This window comes from Calonectris borealis, chromosome Z, assembly GCF_964195595.1.
Source record: "Calonectris borealis chromosome Z, bCalBor7.hap1.2, whole genome shotgun sequence".
Lineage (NCBI taxonomy): Eukaryota > Metazoa > Chordata > Aves > Procellariiformes > Procellariidae > Calonectris > Calonectris borealis.
In genome coordinates, this window is record NC_134352.1 from 60,198,416 (window position 1) to 60,222,399 (window position 23,984).

The 23,984-nt window shown below is 40.3% G+C and overlaps 1 protein-coding gene across 1 annotated transcript in view; it reads left to right on the top strand.

The window, feature by feature from the left end:
* The window catches only part of SV2C (synaptic vesicle glycoprotein 2C), a 116,646-nt gene that overhangs the window by 20,426 nt on the left and 72,236 nt on the right, over positions 1-23,984 (top strand). Inside the window, exon 2 of the mRNA XM_075136775.1 lies at positions 10,468-11,171. Coding sequence (XP_074992876.1) covers positions 10,592-11,171 — 580 coding nt within the window. The 5' untranslated portion in view covers positions 10,468-10,591. The remainder of the gene's footprint in view (positions 1-10,467; positions 11,172-23,984) is intronic.

A 23,984-nucleotide genomic window follows, 5' to 3' on the forward strand; every position in this document is an offset into this window, starting at 1 on the left:
TTTTAGTTCTTTACCCCTGAAAAGAGCCTGATCCCATTGTCTTTATAATCCCTCAATAGATGATGGAACATGATGATTAGATTCCTCCGTAAGCTTTCTTCTCTGGAGGCTGAGCAAACACAGCTCCCTCTCTTTGTGTATCATGCATCCCAGGCCTTTAACCACCCTGGTAATCCTCTCCCTCTCCAGTTTGTCATTGTCTTTTTTAGATTGTGGTGGTGGTGAGGAGGGCGAAATAGGAAGTGGTAGTCTAGATGTGGCTGCACAGGTGGAGGGGAAAAACTCCCTTCAGGCAGCGGGCGGCACTGCTGCTAATGCAACCCAGGATGCAACCCATGTCTCATGGGAGAAAGGGCACTCCGCAGGTTTGTGTTCAGACTGTTATTCACCTGGACCCTCAGGTCCATTTCTGCAGACTAAATGCAGTGACTTAAATCTAACCTATGTAAACATTGATTTAACTCAGAGAATACATTCCCCATCTTAAATTTGCATTTTGGTGTAATTCGCTTAATGAGATATAGTAATGACACACCTCTATATTAAAATTGTTATCAGAGAATGCTTTGTTTGTTCATTTCCTTCATTGCTTTCTAGCACTAGTGGGATAACAAACTCCAAACAAACCAGCCTATGCCACTGTGGTGGATTGACCCTGGCTGGATGTCAGGTGCCCACCAAGCTGCTCTATCACTCCCTCTCCTCAGCTGGACAGGGGAGAGAAAATATAATGAAAGGCTCGTGGGTCGAGATAAGGACAGGGAGCCATTCACCAATGGGCAAAACAGACTCAACTAGGGGAAATTAATTTAATTTATTACCAACGAAATCAGAGTTGGATAATGAGAAGTAAAAACTAAACCTTAAAACCCCTTCGCCCCACCCCTCCCTTCTTCCTGCACTCAACTTTACTCCCTAATTCTCCACCTCCTCCCCCCGAGCAGCACAGGGGAACGGGCAATGGGGGTTCCGGTCAGTTCACCACATGTTATCTCTGCTGCTCCTTCCTCCTCAGGGGGGGGACGACTCCCCACACTCTTCCCCTGCTCCAGCGTGGGTTCCCTCCTATGGGAGACAGTCCCCCACGAACTGCTCCAACGTGAGTCCTTTCCAGGGGATGCAGTCCTTCAGGAACTGACTACTCCAGTGTGGGTCCCCCGTGAGGCCACAGGTCCTGACAGAAGACCTGCTTCAGTGTAGGCTCCTCTCATTGGACCACAGGTCCTGACACGAGCCTGCTCCAGCGCAGGCTTTCCACAGGGTCACAGCCTCCTTCAGGCAACCACCTGCTCCGGCACGGGGTCCTCCACAGGCTGCAGGTGGATATCTGCTCTACCATGAACTCCATGCGCTGCAGGGGGACAGCCTGCCTCACCATGGTCTTCACCACGGGCCGCAGGGGTGATATATTATCCCAGAGGTGCTACCACCGTGGCTGATGGGCTCAGCCTTGGCCACCGGCAGGTCTGTTTTGGAGCCGGCTGGCATTGGCTCTGTTGACATGGGGGAGGCTTCCAGCAGCTTCTCACAGAAGCCACCCCTATAGCCCCCCTGCTACCAAAACCTTGCCATGCAAGCCCAATACAGCCACCAAGCACAAGTGTTTCTTTTTTGATTGAACTTGTGAATTCTTCCCATCTAGTTAGTAGTCACTAATGATTTGTTTATAGTGAAGCATTTTGTTATATACATGCATATGCATACAATATATTAATATATTAATTATATGTATATATGAATAGAGATACATGTATCTATACATATATATGTAATTTTTTTTTAGTTAGACACACTGATATATTTCATGTTCTCCACCCAGACTCACTTCATTTTGCTATACACCTGGAATTATTCCGTTTTTTCCCCTCACTATTTAGGTCAAATTGACGAATGCTCAGTTTCTTCTCAGATTCCCACAGCTGAAGCAGTCACCACAAAAGCATAGTATTTCATTCTTGTTTTTATTATTTATCTATTTTCACAAGATATTTTGGCAAGGATGCTGGCTGAATGCCAGTGAGAAAATGGGCTTTCAGTCACAGAAAGAACTATATGTAGTTTGTCACTTTTTTTGCTCAGGAGAGACAATGCAAACATCTTTCACTGAAGGACAGCAGGTTAAAATGAGTTCTTGGGATTCTCAGAACTAGCATCAGTCTGATGTTGAGCTTGTGAAACACAGAAATAAAACTGAAATAGCAAGTTCAGCTGTTACCATGCTGAAAATGCAGCGAAATAAAATATTTAGGAAATGAGAACTATGGAATTCTAAAAAAGGATTTTTTTTTCTGACTTTTCATATCCTGTTACAAACAATAAAAAGTAACAGGTGCTAAAGATAAAAAAGAAAGAATATGTGCTTTGGGTGAATAGTAAAATGCCTGGAACGCAGCGTGGGTTAAAAACCAGAATGTTAAAGTATCTTTTAACATTATGCCAAGGAACCACTCATCTCTTACCAAGGTTTCTTGGCCACAACAGCTGATTCCCCGTGAGGCGGCCAATATAAACCAGCAGCAAAGAAGGAGGGACTTGGCAGACCATATTAGCTCAGAACTGAGAAGAGTCTTGGGACTCTAATTCTGCAGGTGCGGGGATGACGTGCCCCAGCAGAAAGCCGGCAGCATGAAAAGCTGATTCTTTTCAGAAAGTTTTTCCCAGTGGGAGCTGAGACTGTGACCTTGTATTTCCTCCTGAAATGTAAAGAATGCTTGCCTATTTTATTCCAGGAGGAAAGGAAAGGTGCTTAATTCCAGCTTGTAATACAGCTTGCCTTACAAGATGCCCTTCAACCTTCCCGTGTTTTCCCTAAGCTCCGGCTCTGTTCTGTGGCATCTGTCAGTCTAGTATTTGTATGGTTGCTGTTTCATAGTACCGGCGCATCACATTTTTGCAGAGTAATTCCAGAAACGGCTGCTTGAGTGGTTGAGGCTTGTCCTGTTGCGTTTGCAGATTTTATTCCCTGGAGACTTTCTACAATGCATTATTTTTTTACTTTTTTTCCAGGGTAGGACTTCTCGGCTATCGTTCTTAGAACTTCACTTCAGTCTCGGCACTTTTAAAATACATTTTTCTAGATACCTATCCCCAGGTTTTCTATCTGTCTTCTGCATTGTGAGGAGAATTATTTTACTTTCTTTTTTCTGACCTTGAGCCATTGTTGACACTGGTGGGCTTTTACTTTCAGAGGAAACTCTTGTCTGCTTTCTGTGCAGCAGCAAACATGGTCATGGTGGATACAAGAAAGAAAGTGCTGGTTGGTGTGATTTTGGTAGGGCTTTTTTTTGGTTGGTAGTGTTGAGCAATGAAATCTTGCTTGTCTACCTGTTTTATGCTATTTCTTCACTATTGAAATGCAGGATAATTGTTTTCACTGTGATTTTGTACGGAAAAATACAAAACATATCGGATGCATATACCACAACGAAGAAAGTGAATTTTCAAGAGAAATAAGTATGAAAAGGAGGATAGCTCTCAGCTCCAGTGGGAAATACAATTTTCTTTTACTGTGATAGTCTGAAAAGTGCAGAAGTATGTTTAAATATGTTTGGTTAAAATGAAAGTTTTGAAAATAATGACATTTCAACTTCCCCAAGATTTGGGTAGTCATTGCAGGTAATGTGGGTACAGTATGCAATCTCATTGACTTTCACTGTAAAGACTTAGTTTATGTCATCCAGTCTGGCTGAAATTTCTCCTTGCTTGATTCTTGTCAATACTTATTGAACCAGTTGATTATTTTAGTAACCATCACTCAACACAGATCCTGGAAATGTTCATTTAAGAGGTCCACAGGAAGCATGGAAGAGAGTTCAAAGTGCAAATTAAAACCACAATGTTGGAAGAGCATTCCAACGGTCCTGCCTTGCCTTTAATGAGAACAAATTTTTCATTGTTTGCCAAGTAAAAGCAACAAGTAGCATCTTTAAGTGGCCAGATAGTGATCAGACTGATTGCAAAACCAACAAAAGCAATTAAAACTCCGGTATTTAAGTACAATAAGGCAAAGCAAGTAATTAGCATTAGATTTTAAAAAAACTTATTAGTACAGTTATTTTCTTTGTATGTGCTATTCTCCATTATTAGTTTACTGTGTAAAAGATAACAAGAAATTTCAAAGTATGTCCTATTTTTTTGTTCAATCACCTTTTCCTAGAAAAGTAAGCTTTTGATTCAAAAAAATTCAAAGGAAAGGATCACTGCACTGTAGAGTCTTATTGGTTTACTGCTATAATTTAATTAATAGATATGACTATTTCAGTTTTGTAGTCCAGTCCTACTATTGGGAGAGCATTGAGCAGAATCTGCTTCTAAGGAATTACATGGTTTGGTAAGTCTTGCAACCAGAAAGTAGAAAGCATCTTCCCTTACAGTAATAAAGCTATTTTGTAGGTCAAAAGAAAGCATGAAAAGAGCTTAATAAGAGAGGGTGGACCACAGATGAATCCTCAATCCAGACCATGACCTCAGGTGGAACTGTGGATCAGAGGGGTTTAGAAGCCTGAGTGTATTTAATGAGGACAGCTGCATTAGACATATCTATGTCACTGTTTAAAAGGATGGTGGTGTTCATAAAACTTATCAGCATTGTGGCACCCTGCTTCAGGATTTCTTTGAAAGATATTTAGAGCACAGAAGTAATGCAGGGAGGAGTAATGTAGTGCAAGTATAAGGTGAAGAATGGCCCACCTCCTAACTTTGCATCTACCATTTTCTACTCTGGCTCCCATGGTTAAAGGAGAATTCATTTTTACAATATTATTGAATTTTTATCACAGATGATTCAGTTAAGATTTCCTCATTTTCACTGGACAGAGTTTTTCATTTTTGGTCTTATGTACGTATTTGGTCTGATTTCATTGTGCCATTAGCTTTTAGGGTTTGTACTGTTTTAAGCAGAGCTTTTACAGATCATGTTTCTGTGCTTATATATCCAGTTGTAAGTGAGGAAGAATTAGGCCTGTGATCAAAAGCACTGTGAGAAAAGAATTAATAGACTTATTTGTTTTTGGTGATACTTTAAGGCCCTAAGAGGCAGTTAAAGATAGTATTTTTTGTAAATGGCTGATGTATACAGAAAAAATGAACATGTTTTCAGGCAATAATGTCCCTTTTTTTTTTTTTCTGATGAAGTTTATCAGATTTCAAGCAAAAAAACAAGTTAAAAGCAATCCCTCTGGTTTTATTCTAATTAGGTAAAGTTAAATACCTTAAGAGAAGCTGGGCAGATAGAGCATATAGTGCAGAGAGAGAAACAGTTATCTCTGCTGGTTTAATGAGGAAGGAAAGGAATAAAATGGGAAGGGAGAGATTGCAGTGTACCATGAAACCCCCGTCTCTGCTGAGCTCATGACCATTGATATACACTAGACTAATGAATTCCCAGGCTCATCCTGTGTATGTGTTTTGTAACTGCACTGAGGATGAATAGTGAAAAGTGCTGGTACAGGACAAGTTGTGAGAATGCCATCCGAACTGGGAGAGGGCTGGGGACGGCCGCTGTTTGTGGCACTGCAGCCTTACAGTGATTTATATGGCTTTGGCAACTGCAGCCGAAGATAGCAGAGTTGCAGCCTGGGTGTGTGACTCTCAACATGAGAGAAAGAAAATTTGTTTAGACTATAGAAGCTTATCTTTTAATCTACTAACATTACCCGAAAAGAATCCCACTCTCACCAGCTTTGGCGCCAGCTCTTATTTACTATAAGTACCTCTATAAATAAATATATATAATACTTCTATAAATAAATACCTTTTATTGAGGTATCTATTCTTTATCGGGGGATACTGAAGCAAGTACTACCCTGAAACAATAAAAGAACAGCTCTTCCAGAACAGTTTTGTGCATGAAGAGATGAGGAGGACGTTTGCTGGTATCCCACTAAATTCAAAGATGGGTTGTACCTCTGCATCTGGCTCTGGTCTGTGGTGACTTGTAGGATTGCATCCTTTGTGTTATTTGAACTGTACCATGTAAAAATTTTTGGAGAACTTTAGTACAATTTGAATACCATTGCTCTTTGTCATGACACAGCAATGCGTAATACTTTTCTATTTTTTCTTACCCTTTTTTTATAACAGAGGGCACATGCAAGAAAAAAGCATCCTCTGTTTGTGAGTTTACATAGTTCAGGTTCCTATATTTCACCTGGAAATAAAATCATTTGACACATCTGAGTAGTATAATTAGAAGTAGTTATGATCTAACAGAAGATTTTATCTTCAGATGAAGACTAACTTGGAGCAACAGATAAACTCAGAAGAAATAAAACACTTGTATCCATGCAAAGGTCATTGATAATAAAAAATGAAGGTAGAAAAGCAGAAATCAAACCAGAATCAAAATGTTGGGTAAAATGTGCATTTAAAAAGGCATCAACTTAAATAAGAAATGGTTTTTAGTATTTTCTTTTTCTCTGAAAAGGAATTACAGATTCAAAAGAAAAGCAGGAAAGATACTATACTAGGTCCCCAAGTGTATGTGAAATGCCATAGCTCCATTTGAGTGTGACTTCCAGGTCTATTCTGAAAAATTTGTTGTCTGAAGATATGCATATAGTTAATATCATGTGTTGTTAGTCTTCAGTGAGTCTTCTCATGGCGTATGTTAAGCAAAGATGTAAGTCTTTGTGGGATTGGGTTTTCTGACATCTCATAGATTTACATCTTCATGGGACATTGCTGATTTAGTTTGTAATGTCCGACCTTTATTTCAGATGTAACACAATATGTACGAAGTACTAACTGAAATTTGTGAATATAACAGGATGGAAAAGAATAAACATTAGAGCAAACAAAAAATTTTTTTTTTTTTTGTGCATGCATCTTCGAGGGTTTTGGTAAAAAATTTTTGTATTTCTTGAAATAGTATTTTTATTTCAGGTGAAATCACTATTTTCTTGGGATTTTTTTTTTTAATTGAAGGAATTGAATAGGAATGTGGTGTTTAGATTAGTCAAAGTAAGCAGGCTTGTTGGGTAAGACAGATGGCACAAACAGGAGTATATGGCTAGACCCTCATCTGTGCTTTTGCTGCTTTATGCTACTCAGGTAGTCATTAATCCTCACTCTTTCAGACTTTCCAGTTGCTTACTTGTATCGATCAGTCCAACATAATTAAAAGGGTGGGGAGCTATCATGCATGGGCTGTAAATAGTTCCTCTTTGTACTTATCACCCTTAAGGCAGGGATTTCAGTTCATTGAGAAAGCAAAGCTGTTTAAAAGAACAGTGTTCAACTTAGGTGTGCTGCTTGGAAACTTAGGCAAGATAAAGAGAAATTTCTGCTTTCATACTCAGTAAATCTTTCAGAAATTTGACTTGGTCTATGTGCAGGCTTTTGCTGGCAGAGTTATGCTGTTAATGAGTTGGAACAGGTGTTCCTTATTGACATACCAGGTCTAGCATAAACTATAGTGTAAGCTCAGTTGCTTTTGCAAATTTGTGTTTTTAGAGTCTGCTGAACTCATGTGGTAGGTGTCACTATAGGAGTGCAAAGCACGGTTTTGCCAGTGTTGGCATTTAGACTTTATGGTCATTCACTATTCCTAAACTCGTGCTGTCTTCCCTCTGTAGACACACCCTACAGGAAAATGAATTTGACAACTAAAAATCCTTAAAAGAAGACTGTACTCACTGGAAAAAAACGCCCAGTAATCTAAGAATTAGAGGAATTCAGAGTTTAGGTTAAATAGGGTGCATATGCACTCTAAAATAATCTAAAATGGTCAAAATCTAAGAACACTTTGTAACGATTAACCCTCAGAAGAGTGCCTGTTAGGAGTTCATGAAGGTCTTGCAAGTATTTGCAGAAGGCTACAGCAGAGCCAGTGAATGTTTTTATGCATTGCAGGTTCAATAACAGCTAGTAGATCCCGTAGTCATACACAGGTAGCACTAAGGATCAGATGCCTAATTCAGTGCACAAAAAATAACTTCTAAGGAGCGCCTTGAAAACTGAAAAGCTCTAATTAGAGAAACTGCCTTAGCATAAAAGATTCACCAGGATGACCTATTTAGAAGGATTGTCATGTACCTAAAATCAGGCTACAGTTTTCAGTCATAAATATTACATCTTGCATTTCTCTTCCAGTAAATGCTTCAGTTTGCATTGAATAGCTGAATAGTGTCATCACATCTGATTTCTTTGAGAAACATTCACAGTGTATGAAATCAATCTAGAGGAAAGGACTAAAAATAAAGATATTTTCCACTATAGGTGAATTTCTATAGTCATTATAAAAAAAGCCAGGGAATTATCTTTTAGCTTCTTAAGTCATATTACCTGCATGTTTGTGTGATTTTAGTGTTGTTTTTCTTTTATCAGAAGTACCTCATGTGCTTAGTTTATCTAATGCAGTCCGTAGTTCTTCCTATCCCTCAAAATAGTATCAGTCTTAAAACTGATGTCTGGAAATTACTTCTGGGGACAGTGTTTACAACCAAATGAATAAAGGACAGCTTCTAAAAGCACTACCCTGATCTTCACCCATGGAGCTCAGGGGACAGTTCACACTACTTAGGATTTGCTTCAGAAATTTCCAGCCATTTATTCTTACTCCTGCATTACATCTCACTGCCTCCTTAAGTGGTGCTACTGCATCTTTTTCTGAGGTTATCCCGGAAAATAGATCATTAAAATTATCATGGTTAAAAATAACCTTTTCCCCAAGCTGGAAGTAGGCAGTGTTTTCTTGGAAGCACTGCTACAGAAATTTTAGCTTGCTTTCTCCCAGAGGTGAGGCTTCTCAGTGCCCAGTGCCCCGCCTCAGCTTTAGACACATGAGTAATGGTGCAGTTTTGCAATTGATTTCAGGTGTTCCAACTATGGACTGTTGCCAAAGAAGGATCCTGCATTTCTTCCCTCCCTCTGCTTGCAGGCTGCTGCTGTTTCTTTCTACTACCCCTAGTGATTGTGCAGATGTGTGATGAGCAAATTGCCTTGCTGATATGTCTGAAAACTGCCCAGAAAAGAAGGGAATGGTTAGTCTTTGGTCAAATAAGCAAGCTGCTCTTGACGCATTGTGTCCGCATGTGTGATTTTGGGGCTGCATGAAGGAAGAGATGGAAAGGCACAGCAGGGGAGCAGGGAGGGTGACTGGGACAAAATGTCTTGGTGCTTTCATGCCACTAGATTGGTGTGAGCTCACGCCGGACTAACACACTCTGGGGTGAATTAGCAGATGCTGTACAGTTGCTCCAGGCTGCCCTTACTGTCACTATGGACAGGAGAGAGAGGCATGTGTCTGTCCATGATTTAGGTATAAGAAACCTTCAAAGTTTGAAAGTGCCACCAATTCCATCCACCCAGCTCCTTGCGCTGATTTTTTTAGGGTGGAACGACATACTGTTAACACTCAGTGTGAATGGACTGTGAATGCATTGGCCAAGTTCAGTCAGCTTTGAAAGACTGGTACAGATCTCAGGAATAATAACTCCATACAAGATTCGTATAAGTGGGAGGCTGGACAGAGAACAGATGTTTCATGGCAACTCATGGAGAGAAAAGCTAATATTTTATTACATAGCAGGGTGTTCAAATGGGGAAGGACAGTGCAGACAGAGTCAATATGATGTATGGTGCATGGAATTGCTTGTTCTCTTGGTATCCATTGAAAGACTAGAGTGTAATAAATTTCACTCTGAAAAATGGTATCAATTTTAGATTTCTCTTCAGAGTATTTTCCTTGTAACCTGGGATATTTGCATCTCTGAAGAAAATCCAGATTTGTATATTTGAAGTCCTGAACTGTGGTGTCCAGTGCTTAAATGAAGCTTGGTATGGTACCATATCAGTGTGTTGTGCTTTAAACCCAACTGGCGGCTGAGCACCACACAGCCGCTCACTCACTCCTCACCCCGGTGGGATGGGGGAGAGAATCAGAACAGTAAAAGTGACAAAACTCGTGGATTGAGATAAGGACAGTTTAATAATTGAAATAAAATAAAATAGTAATAGTAATAATAAAATTAATAAAATTAATAATAATAATAATAATAATAATAATAATAATAATAATAATAGAATATGCAAAGCAAGTGATGCGCGATGCAATTGGTCACCACCCTCTGACCGATGCCCAGCCCAGTCCCCAAACAGCGGCTCTCTGGCCAGCTTTCCCCTATTTTATATACTGAGCATGAAGCATGACGTCATATGGTGTGGAATATCCCTTTGGCCAGTTTGGGTCAGCTGTCCTGGCTGTGCCCCCTCCCAGCTTCTTGTGCGTCTCCAGCCTTCTCAATCGGTAGAGCATGAAAAGCTGAAAAGACCTTGGCAATGTAAGCACTACTTATAAACAACTAAAATACCAGTGTGTTATCATTATTTTCATATTACATCCAAAACACAACACTATACCAGCTACTAGGAAGAAAATTAACTCTATCCCAGCCGAAATCAGGACACAGTGTGAAGAAGCAACTAAGAAGGAGCAAAGTATAAACTTTTTTCTCTCATATTTTGCAGGTTGAATATTACAGCTTCACATGTGCTTGCGTTTTTTCTACTGATGTCCAACACGCAACAGATATTCTAAACGGTATTCAGCAGGTCTCTCTGCAGCACAACATCAGTTCTTCTTTGATACAAGATGGAGGAAACATACAAAGATAGGACTTCATTTGTGAAAGGGGCAAAAGATATTGCCAAAGAGGTGAAGAGGCAAGCGGTGAAAAAAGTGAATAAAGCTGTTGACAAAGCTCAGGATGGCTACACACAGAGGTCCTACAACCGATTCCAGGATGAGGAAGATGACGATGATTACTATGTCCAAGGAGGAAATTATGGTGTAGAAGCTAATGATGATGAAGGATCGAGTGAAGCAACTGAAGGGCATGATGAAGATGATGAAATTTATGAAGGGGAGTATCAGGGAATCCCCAAAATGGGGCAGGGCAAGGATGGCATGGTGGCCTTAGGTCAGCCTATGGGTGATGAATATAAGGATCGTCATGAACTTGAAACAGAGAGGAAAGCTGATGAAGAAGAGCTAGCACAGCAGTACGAGCTGATAATACAGGAATGTGGCCATGGTCGTTTCCAGTGGGCCCTCTTCTTTGTGTTGGGAATGGCCCTAATGGCTGATGGGGTTGAAGTTTTTGTAGTTGGATTTGTGTTGCCCAGTGCTGAAACAGATATGTGTATACCCAATTCAGGATCAGGATGGCTTGGTGAGTAAAATCTTTGCTCTGTCTTTGTGCTATTACACGTGTTGCTTACAGTACGCCTAAATATGTATTTGTCAACACCAATGCTTATACAAAAATATGTTTGTATTGAATATAAATAAGTAAGCCACAAGTGCATTAATAGATAATATGGATTTAATGAAGATTATAATTTTATTTTTGGATAATTGTTTTCTTTTTCAGTCAGTAAGTATAAATAAATCACTAAAGTGGAAGACTGCACAGTAAAATTTAAGAGGAGAGGGATACATTTTGTTCTCGTGTACAAGAATAGACATCCAGATGAACTAATTTGAAAAAACAAACAAACAAACCACAGTTGGAGTATTGGAGTTCTGCTGCATTTATACAGGTGTAATAAAGAGTAGATAATATAACTGTCCAGCAACATTGTCATACTGTGTGGGAGCCTTCCCAAGGGCGAGCCGGAATGCAATCTGGGAAATGTAGGAAATCCAGGGAAAATGCTGTCTAGTCTTTTCCCTCCTTTTGTCTCTTACTCCTTTTACCCCAATGACTGTTCTCTAACCATCAAAAAAGTATGATGTTTATTTTGAGTTGGGGGGGGCAGAAGTCAGCAGGACAAATGGCTGAAGATGAGCCTGGGGTATGAGTTTTATGTCTGTTCAGTTGAGGATAAGCTGTGTCTCATCCTGCTGCCTCTTCCCTCCAGCGGTGTGGCAAACAGCAGGCTAAGCCAGCCTTGTGTGACTCGGTGAGAGCAGTAGCACTGCGAGCAGGTCCGTGTTTGCCCTCCCTGGGCGTGCCCGGGCACAGCAGAGAAAGCAAGGCTGTCATGGGGCAGGGCTGGGGGGAAAAGACGTAGAAATGTTTCCCGGAGGAAGAGGGGAGGTAGGAGCATGGGGGCTTGGGACGTGGCAGAAAATGGAATATACGTGTGTAGATAAGCGGCTCGGGCCTGAAGGACACAGGCTATTACAGAAAAGGAGGGCTTCTTATAAAATATTTAGGAACCTTTGTCTTCTAACAGATGTACTGTTTGTTCCCTGCATCTTTACAGCACATAGTTCTGTTGCAACAGTCTCATTTTAACTTAGCTCAGTTTCCTGATTTTATTCCTTTGCTCACTATCAATTAGAAGGACCCTAAGATACCAACTGCATCAAAATTAGATTCGGAATTTTATATAGCACAAGGTTATTTGTGCTATTTAAATAACACAGAAGCTTTCTCAGTAGACCATTAAGCCCATGACAGATTGGATTCCTGACATATCGTTACTTACAGTGTGGCTTTATAGGTTTCAATAAAGTGGACTGTATTCACCCTCATTTATATATCTGAGCCTCTCTCCAGTCAGAGGATCATAAGTGGAAACGGGAGCTGAGTTCTCAGATGGTTGGATCCTTTGAGGCATTCCTTGCCATTTGATCATTTGTTGTTAGAAATGACCTACTCTGCCTATTTATACAGTGCGTTGATTAAACTTATAATAAAATAAATTAAATTATCTAAGTTTTTATGGTTAAAGAGGCTGCATGCATGTAATCTGTTTGATACTGCTTGTTTACACAAATTTACAAACATCATATTTGTCATGCTTGGACTCGTGAGTTTTTCAGATCTACTTTTTACAGAAAGAACGTGCATAAACATGTCTATTTATAGCCATTTTGGAGCTCTAGAAGTAATTCAAGGAGTAGAGAGAAAGAAGAGAAACCAAAGCAGCCCCAAAAGGTATCTCTAGATAAATGTTACTGTGTCAGTGCAGATAATAACACAGAATACATTTTACAAAAGCCCAATGCTTTTAATGTGATTTTCTTACCCGGTACTTGGCAGTTGAGGACATCTTTGAACTCTACTAATCGATTTTTATAAGTCCTCTCTATTGTTGGAACAAAAATGATGGATCTAAACCCCCTTTTTTAATTACTGATAACCCTGTTTGTTTTACCACATGCACCCTTCCAATACATTGAATGGTCAAAGTTGTCTTTGTTCTCTAGGATGATAACAGTGAAAGGGTAGCCACCAAATCTCTCTGCAATTAGTTCGTATGGGGTTAAGGAAAAGAACAAAGTTATGCAACATTAAGAAGGAGCTTCATGATGCTTGCACATCTGGTAGCTTACTGTTCCTTCCACTTCCAATGTGCAGTTCCTTCCACTTACATTAAATGTTAAACTGGGAAATGGATATTTTAATGATTAAGACATTCTGAACACTTTAGTACTCCTGGCTTCTCTGATTGTCAAGTTACAAGTGTGGAGAACATGGCCATAACATTTTTCTTTGTTACACCTGCTATATAGAATTGAAATTTGGAGGCAAATACATTATATTTTCTAAAAATAGTGTTTCATTTAAACAGTTACTGTAAGCATTATGAAGGTGTCTAGAATTGGGAGTATTGTCCCTACAGTAGCAGGTGGCCATGAGGATTCACAGCCACCTCTTAAGGTGTGACACATGTCAAGAAGAGGGTTGAGGACTTCCCTGTCGGTAGACTTCTTATGATGCGGTCGTGAGATATATCAGAATGACTCTCAATGTTTAACTAAAATTCAATGTAGAAGCTGTAAAATACCTCAGAGAGATATATGTGTGTGTGTATATATATATAAAAGATGCTTGCTGATAAAATTAAGAAAACAGCTCTGGAAGGCTTAAGTGTGCAAACAATGTGTTCTCATGCCTAAAATACAGAAGTTGTAATGGATATCCCCATATCTTCCTTTTGTAATAATATAACACTAGCCCCTGTGTTGTGGTATTAGCAAACAAATAATTCTATGCTAAAAGATTAACACACAAAAGCAGGAAAGAACAGAGATAAAGCAGTTTCTTTCCAAGTATGTATCGAAGGCATTGCAACACGTGGTGGTTTTATCAATAATTTCACATAAATGATATTACTTGCGCATTGCTGATAGAAATATATTGTAGACTGCAATCCGTCAGTACACTGATGAACGTATTGCTTATAACCAGTGTAGATATACAGCTTTTGCAGCATAACCATAATTCCAGTGATACAAAATATTCATCAGGGCAGTGAATGCTTAATGAAAGCATTTTTATATGATCATAACTAGGCCCTCACAGCCATGTATTTCTATTACTTTGCTGTTGTGATTTCACATCATAATTACATCCTAACTGGGGTCTTCCAGACAGGCATAATTTGTTTTCATGATTATAATTCCATAATGCAGAGGGTTTTAATGTTGTTAGAATACTAAAGTCATGGGACCAGTGCTAGGAGTTATAAAGTGGAATTGGTACACATACACAATATTTATTTTCCAGGCAATTTTCTAGACTGCTAAGTAACAGAATAAGAACATGATAATTTGTCATTGAAAAAGCACTCATTGATGGAGTTGTAAAAACTGATTTCTCATATGTCATGCCATGATAGTTTACTAGGGAACACGAGCTAATTAAAAGCATGTGACAACATTCATAGAGCCTTCCTGTTGCATTTTTTTAAATTTACTTGCACCAGGACAATTTCCCAAATTCCCTCCCTATTGACCCTTGTATGAGCTTGAAGTCACTGTTGATTGATCACCAGCAGCATTTCAGAGCCCATAAAGCTACATGATGAAAGCGTTGATCAAAATCATGAACTGGTTTCTCAATGCCTTTGGGTTAAATAATAATATATTTTTTCATCTCCAAGCAGTTGTTTTATTAAAAATAGGGAATCTGACTTGCTTAAACTCTTCCAAGATTATAGTGACGTGTCACTAAGTGTGTGGGAAAGGCCTCCTCTCCCTGCTCTATAACTTGGCTGTGTTTGTGAACTCCTGCACGTATGTGGGTCCATTTTGACCTCTTGGGTTCTGGCACCAATGAGGAAGGACTGTATCTTCATGAGACAGGTTGGAGGCTCAGGCCTGAAGACGTTGTTTTACCTCTTTTCCTGCCTGCATCTTATCCCTTTGATTTTACATGCAGCTCAGAACTTGACTGATTTTAGGTTAATTCTCTGGGCTCTGATTTGGATGTACTTTTCTCTGTAACTTTGTTTCTATGTCTTCACATGCAGATTGTTCTTAAGTTTTATACATAATTTTTTTTCTATAAAGTTTAAATTACAGCCTTTTCTTTCCTCAGCATCTCTGCATCTGAAATAATGAACCGTTCTTTTCCCTAAGCTAGGCAAAGCTAGACTTTCCCAGCTGTATCTCTTCAGGATGCCATGCCACTGCTGACCATCTCCTTAATGGTTCCCCTATGGAACCTGTAAGCGGTCACCTTCACATGCAAGACTCTTGATAGCTGCACTGCTGTCACCAGTGCTAGCAGTAGATACAGGCTGACTCCTGCTTGATTGGCCCATGATGCCAGTCTTCATGGCCTCGGCACATTTTTCAGGCGGATAACTCTATCCCTTTTTTGTACTTTATCACATCAGCACTAGAAAAAAAATCATATAAATGTCCCAGGATTAAGTGATTATCTTCTTGAAACCTTTTTTGCATTCATGACAACAAAACCTGACAACAGGTTAGCCACTCATATGCTCTGATTGCCATCTTTTCCAGAGACCAATGGTTCCTCATTGCTTCCTTATAGTCTTCCTGATCTGTTTTGAATTTATATATCATCCTGTGTATGAAGTTTAGACTGAATGATCTCTTGAACATGAATAGTCTTTTTTTGTTCTGTGTTACTTACCATTGTGTTAAGCAATGTGTTATCCAAGTCCTTGATAAGGGCTCATAGATGGTACAATAACAAAACCGGAAATAATGTCTATATGTAAAATATATTCTTAGTTGATTAGCCATACAGACAGTTTCTTCCATCTAAAACACTCAAGTACCATGGTAAATCACTGGTATTGTGGATACCTGGATAATACAGGTGCTGTGAATATGACTAGCAACAAACAGCTTAGAATTATAGAGTCATAGACTCGTTTAGGTTGCAAAAGACCCTTAAGATCATCAAGTCCAACCGTTAACCTAAGGCTGCCAAGTTCACCATGAAACCATGTCCCTAAGTGCCACATCTACACCTCTTTTAAATACCTCCAGGGATGGTGACTCAACTATTTCCCTGGGCAGCCTGTTCCAATGATTGACAACCCTTTTGGTGAAGAAATTTTTCCCACTATCCAATCTAAACCTCCCCAGTGCAACTTGAGGCTGTTTCCTTTCGTCCTATCGCTTGTTACTTGGGAGAAGAGACCGACCCCCACCTCGCTACAACCTCCTTTCAGGTAGTTATAGAGTGCAATAAGGTCTTCCCTCAGCCTCCTTTTCTCCAGACTAAACAACCCCAGTTCCCTCAGCCGCTCCTCAAGGATCTAGACTTGTGCTCTAGACCCTTCACCAGCTTCGTTGCCCTTCTTTGGACATGCTCCAGCACCTCAACGTCCTTCTTGTAGTGAGGGACCCAAAACTGAACACAGTATTCGAGCTGCGGCCTCACCAGTGCCGAGTACAGGGGCACGATCACCTCCCTACTCCTGCTGGCCACACTATCTCTGATACAGGCCAGGATGCCATTGGCCTTCTTGGCCACCTGGGCACACTGCTGGCTCATGTTCAGCCGGCTGTCAATCAGCACCCCCAGGTCCTTTTCCTCCGGGCAGCTTTCCAGCCACTCTTCCCCAAGCCTGTAGCATTGCCTGGGGTTGTTGTGACCCAAGTGCAGGAGCCGGCACTTGGCCTTGTTGAACCTCATACAGTTGGCCTCAGCCCATCGATCCAGCCTGTCCAGGTCCCTCTGCAGAGCCTTCCTACCCTCAAGCAGATCAACACTCCTGCCCAGCTTGGTGTCATCTGTAAACTTACTGAGGGTGCACTCGATCTCCTTGTCCAGATCATTGATAAAGATATTAAACAGAACTGGCCCTAATACTGAGCCCAGGACCACTTGTGACCAGCTGCCAACTGGATTTAACTCCATTCATCACAACTCTTTGGGCCCTGCCATCCCGCTAGCTTCTTACCCAGCGAAGAGTGCACCTGTCTAAGCCGTGAGCTGCCAGTTTCTCCAGCGGAATGCTGTGGGAAATGGTGTCAAAGGCTTTACTAAAGTCTAGGTAGACAACATCCACAGTCTTTCCCTCATCCACTAAAGAGGTCATCTTGTCATAGAAGGAGATCAGGTTAGTCAAGCAGGACCTGCCTTTCATAAACCCATGCTGACTGGGCCTGATCACCTGGTTGTCCTGTACGTGCCGTGTGACGGCACTCAAGATGATCTGCTCCATAACCTTCCCCAGCACCGAGGTCAGACTGAGAGGCCTGTAGTTCCCTGGATCCTCCTTCCGGCCCTTCTTGTAGATGGGCATCACATTTGCTAACTTCCAGTCAGCTGGGACCTCCCTGGGCCTGCTGATAAATTATCAAAAGTGGCTTAGTGAGCACTTCCACCAGCTTCCTCAGTACCCTTGGGCGGATCCCATCCAGCCCTGTAGACTTGTGTGTGACTAAGTGGTGTAGCAGGTTGCTAATGATTTCCCCTTGGATTATGGGGGCTTCATTCTGCTCCCTGTCCCTGTCTTCCAGCTCAGGGGGCTGGGTACCCCGAGAACAATTGGTTTTACTATTAAAGGCTGAGGCAAAGAAGGCATTAAGTACCTCAGCCTTTTCCTCATCCGTTGTCACTATATTTCCCCCCACATCCAATAAAGGATGGAGATTCTTCTTAGCTCTCCTTTTGTTGCTAATGTATTTATAGAAACATTTTTTATTGTCTTTTATGGCAGTAGCCAGATTAAGTTCTAGTTGGGCTTTGGCCCTTCTAATTTTCTCCCTGCATAGCCTCACAACATCCTTGTAGTCCTCCTGAGTTGCCTGCCCCTTCTTCCAGAGGTCACAAACTCTTCTTTTTTTCCTGAGTTCCAGCCAAAGCTCTCTGTTCAGCCAGGCCACTCTTCTTCCCCCCAGGCTTGTCTTTTGGCACATGGGGACAGCCTGCTCCTGCACCTTTAAGATTTCCTTCTTGAAGAATATCCAGCCTTCCTGGACTCCTTTGAAAGTCCCTTCAGAACTGCCTCCCAAGGGACACTGTCAACCAGTCTCCTGAACAGGCCGAAGTCTGCCCTCCGGAAGTCCAGGGTAGCAGTTCTGCTGACCCCCATCCTTACTTCTCTAAGAATCGAAAACTCCATCATTTTGTGATCGCTATGCCCAAGATGGCCTTGCTTCAGAAATCAAAAGATTTTCTGAAATCCCACATTTAGTGCCAAATAATGCCTTGATGTAATAGCTTTGTCTATTATCAGAATATAATATTCACATTTTGTGTAATATTTGTAGGAAGAAGAGTGTCAGAGGTGTTAACTAGGTCTTTTGGGCTGAAGTAGTTTTCAGTCTGGGACAACAGGCATGCACCTGCCTGCATTGATTGCCAATTTGCATAGTAGCTAGTTTAATGTAATGCTTCCTACATCTACTCTGTCTTAAAACCTACTAAACAAAGCCCAGCATAATTCTAATCCAGACAGTTCTTCCTCTTACGTGTGAGAAAGTGCTCCCCAGAGGCTCAGTAGTTGATGTGAAGTGCTTATAAACTCCGCATATAGGGAATACCAGATGATGAATACTGAATTTCCGCCCCTCCCCCAACCCCCCGGTTTAAAAAAGTACTAGCTTGCCAGATCTTTGCTACTTAATTTCATTCTGGTTTTGCACTGATCTTTGGCAACGACTTTATATTCAACAACAAATACTTTCCATGAAATTTATCAATGACAAATACAAGTCCTTCACCTGGGATAGAATTACCCAAATCACTGGTACAGGCTAGGTACTGACCTGCTTGGTACAAAACAGCTCTGCGGAAGACAATCTAGGGCTCCTAGTAAGAAACACGTTGAACCATGGGTCAGCAATGCCTTGCAGCAATAAAGGCTAACAGCATTCTGGGCTGCGTTGGCAAGAGAGGCCAGTAAGTAGAGGGAAGTGATTATTTTCCTTTCTCAATGCTAGTGAGGCCACATGTGGGATTCTCTGTCCTGTTGTGGAGCCACCTGAAAGAACAGATTAACAAGTTAGGGCAAATCCAGTAAAGGACCAGCAAGGTCGTTAGAGGTCTGGAATACCTGGCATGTAAAAAGAAGCAAAAGGAACTGGGCTTGTTTAGCTTGGAGGAAAGAGATCTAAGAGGGGATCTGTCTGTACTATTTGATGATGTAATTGAAGAAGGCTATAGAGAAGGTGGAGTCAAATTTTTCTCAGAAGGGCACAGGAGGTCAGAAGTTGCAACCAGGAAATCTCTGGTATAACGAAGAAAGTTCACAGTGAGGTGGTCAACCACTGGGAGCACAGAGAAGCTGTGGGATCTTTTGGAGATTTTCAAAAGTTGATTGAAGAAGGCCCAAAACAATGTGCTTTCACTCTGAAAGTAACCCTGTTTTTAGCAGGAGTTCAGACTAGAGCTCTCCAAAGGTCCCTCCCAACTCAAGTTTTTCTGATTCCATAAATTAAAAAATACCTGTCTGTAAATGTACAATACTTCCAGCTTTTTATAATTAAGAGAGATACTGCAGTTACACTTGACTGAACCTTTAAAGAAAAGAGTGTTCTGAAGTCATGGGTTGTACACAGGCTTTCTGTTTTAAACACAGACTAGAGTCTAGATTCATTTGGGCAAGATCATATAGCTTGAGTTATTTGTACCCCTTCTGAGCCTGTATGGATTTTCTCTGAATCTGCAGAAATCTGCGATCATTCCACAAAATGTCAGTGTATAAAGGACTGCAGGACCATTTTGTAAACATTCAGACATCTACATGCCTAGAGGGATTCTCCAACATGCTTAGGGACCTCACTACATCACTGGACACTTTGCACACATTCTTAGAGACATAAATATATGGACAAATCTGGAATCAAATTGTTATTCTCAGACTGTGGTTACCCTTTTTCATGCTTGGGTTGGTTTCCTTCACGTAACTTCTTGTTGAGGCAACAAACTTCCCTTTTAGAGAGATTTCTCGTGTAGTAGAGGTTGAAAATAAAATTATCTTAAGCAAAATTTTATGTTGAGTTTTCTTTGACATTCAGTGCTTGTGATATTGCTTTGTTTTCCCACCTATTAAGTAGCTATACATCCTCTGTGTAGGCCATATACTTAGACCCATCGTGATTTGGAGGGGAGGAGGAGCTTTACTGGGATTGTTAATCTTTTTGACGACTATGTTTTAATACGGAAGCTAAAGATTTTGTCTTGTTAATTGATGGTTAAGTAAATGTTTTATCACAAGTTTTTCTTTTTGCCAGTTGTAAATAAAAGTGCTTTTAAAGCTTGAAAAAATGCCATAAAAATATATTGATCTTAATGATCAATTAAGATTACTCCTGTTTGTGTATTCATTAAAACTGTTTTTAACCAGCCTCATTTATGCTAGGTTATACTACACTTGTGGCTTAACTGAAATCTTCAGGGCCAAGTCCAGAATTCAACAACTGAAAACTAAGGAAGTATAATACTGAGCAGCTGATTTTCAGTTTTGCATTTTTTCTTAAAATTCAGACATTTAAGACTTTATTTCAAAACAAAATCTACTGCAGGCATTATGGTTTTCTCTTATCTACTCAATTCCAGTGATACTTAGTTTTGACAGCGTGGTTCCTCCATATACGGTCATGCAGAATACATGAACAGTTAACCATATATTTGACACTTCTTTACTTATTAAAAGACCTGGATTTTAATAGATTGTCACAAAGCTGTCCTTACATAGCAGTGAGCAAAACTCCTTCCTGCTGCTATAAATAGGCATCTCTGTATAGGACTGTTCTCTGTTATTGTTAAATATTATTATAGGTCGTTAGATACAGGTGAGATTTATTGCATGTTCCTGCATAGCATACAGTAGGAGAAAGTGAGTGAGTGTCTTCTGGTTATTGCAGCGTACCAGATTTTTGATGACATAATAGACTACAAGTGACGTAAAATAAAGGAAAACCAGGCTCTGCCACTCTATATTTTACTGTTATGTGCAGCTAGTAGATGTGCTCCTATAGAGTTGAAACTTCCTGGGGAAGATCTATATTTTTATTATGGAAAGCATGTTGAAGTTTTTTTTTTTTAAATGATCTTAGACTTCAGGGATAGAGGAAGAGATTCAGTACTAATTTTTTAAGGTGGACTCTTGGCCATGGTATAAATTTTATTGAAGAGAGCACAGATGTCAAAATGTTAGGTACTTTTATATGTGTCTGAGAATTACTGTATTCACAGGAAATGCATCTAGGTTAAGAATACTTAGTGAAACCATAGCAGACCTTTGAGTGTGAGGAATCTCATTGAAATAACAGTGAGAGTCCATTGCACTTACAGTTAATAGTAGCAATAAATCTTTAGCAGCAATAGAGAGATTTAGAAATGGAGCTGCAGTCATTGAAATGTGCGCTAAATATTCTGGAGCAAGGTGAAAACTGGTATGTAGGATTAATGTCTTATTTCTTCTGAAGGAGATGCCAGAAATACAAATGCCATCATGCATGCTGTTCACCTTTGGTACAGTCCAGTTCCCTTGCAATTACATTATTAAAGCACTCCTACTGCGGTGTTTTTTCTGCTTGCCTTCCAAACACAATTATTTGAGGGAGAAAAATTAAAAGACAGATCCTTCTCCATTCTAAGCAGCTACATTATGTGGACCAGTAGACATGGTGGTTATATTTGTTTTTCTTTTCTGAGGGGAATAAAGGGACAGTAGAGAGAGTATGCAATGTAATTTTTGTCTGTTACAAACTGGACTAAACCTGTATCACATGGAATATCATGGGCTTGTCACAAGACAGGAACTGGGAGCACAGATTTGAAACATTAGCGAAACACAGTGTATTCAGTCCTCTGCGCTGTTGCAGACTCCCATTATAAGCCAGTATTTAAGATGGGTCACAGCTGTCGCCTTCGTACGGCGTGGCGACCTGGTTCAGGAACGGCACGGCGACCCCCCTCCCCGGGGCACTCGGGCCATCGACTCGCAGACACCAATGTGGTGGACGGCAAATGGCGTTTATTGGTAGATAACACGGTGTTATATACCTTGGGTTTACGACGTCATTTCCGCCTGCTTACTTCACACCTAAATGCTACTGGCTATTAGGGGAGGGGGTCCTATCTTTCCGTACAGCGCGATATCTTCCGGCTGCCTGATCCTAACTACCCACACACAGCTGCCCTCCTTTTCTGAGGATGATGTTGTTCCTAAACCACCTTATTGAAGCTGGTGCTAACAGGGAGAACAATACCACCAATGTCAAATGTTTTTCCTCTTTTACGGCATTCCTGCATGCAGCTTTACTGAGAAATACAAGCTATTGGACACCGTTAACTTACACGTTCACTCCTTGCTTTTAAGAGGTTCACCATTTAGCCTAGGGTTAAATATATTTCCCTGGCTCAATACCCAGTTTCAGTCATGCAGTTCTAACCTGAATAACACACTCAATACAAGCCAACATGAAATGACTGCATTGCAGTTCATAGCCGAGAGCCTTGGTGTTTGCATGCATTTTCAGCACAGCCAAATGCAGTTTTAACCAACTTATCTTTTGAGAGCTCCGTAAGTAGTGTAATACTTACTTATTACTTTTTTTAGTTAAGTGGACCTAACTACACTTGCATACCTTGCAATAATGTCAGAGACCAATCAGTGTACATACAGCTAGTAAAGTACTAGGTTACTTTTTGAGCAAGACATTTCTTGCCAGAATATAACATTTCTTCAAGGTTTCAGCTATGCTTGTTTCAACTGAATTCGATGAGTACAGTGGATATTGGGAAACTTACTTTTATTTAAATGATGAAAAATACAGCCTGCAATTGGGATAACGTATGTATATGTGAAGATTGTATGAGTAGCCAGTACATTTAAGCACCTACAAACATGCATTACCACCATGTGCAAATATGCCTGTACTGTTTATTTGCACACAAAAATAAAGCTAAATAATTATGTGCTTGTAGTTATCTTCAAATCTGTGTCTCGGAGATTGATTGTGTCTAAAATAGTTGAAGATCACTGGGCTGCTTTTTTATGCACTGCAGGTTATTTTCTGACTCTGCCTATCCCATCAGAGATCAGTGATTTTACCATTTATGCCACACAAATTTATAATCTTACAAAAGTGGCCAAAAGAAGGAAATGCCTCCCAAAGGAAAAGCCTGAGGGCCATGGTGATTTCACACATTTAATTTGGCTGTCGCCTACAGTTTTTCCTCCCTCTCTCAAATGCCATGGGATCTCTGGCTGATGATACATCACTTCTTAAATCAATGTGTCAAATGGAGTTTTTTAATCAAAATGAACATTTTAAATATGATGGTGCACTCTCTTCCAAGTCCCTGTTTGATTAATTCTGCAAAGTATTTAAGTTACGATCTGCAAGCTTTCATTTATAGAAATGTTCATCTTCATTATTTGTGTATTTGTAGCTCTAACTTTGCATCTTGCATCAAACTTTGGGCTATGAAATGAAAGAGAGGACGTATGAGCTCCTTGGCAAGAAGAAGAAATATTTTCACAGAGAAAATGTTAATGAACTTCATTAAGACATGGAACGAAAATAATTTAATGGCTCTTTGTCACAGCTGAGTAAATGTCTTCCTTCCAAATGTTGTTGTTGGATTTAATCAAACAAGGATCTTAGAACCTTTCGAAGTCTGACTTGTCATTTTATCTTATACTACTAGTATTTCAAAGAATTGGAAGCAAATTGTATATTGTGATAGATACGATTTGAAATAGCTACTTATTCCGGACCTTTGGCTTGTTTAAGGGAATGACAGTGCTGAAAAGTATGGAACACAATTAATTTTTTAACCTACTCTGACTCTATTTTAGAGCAG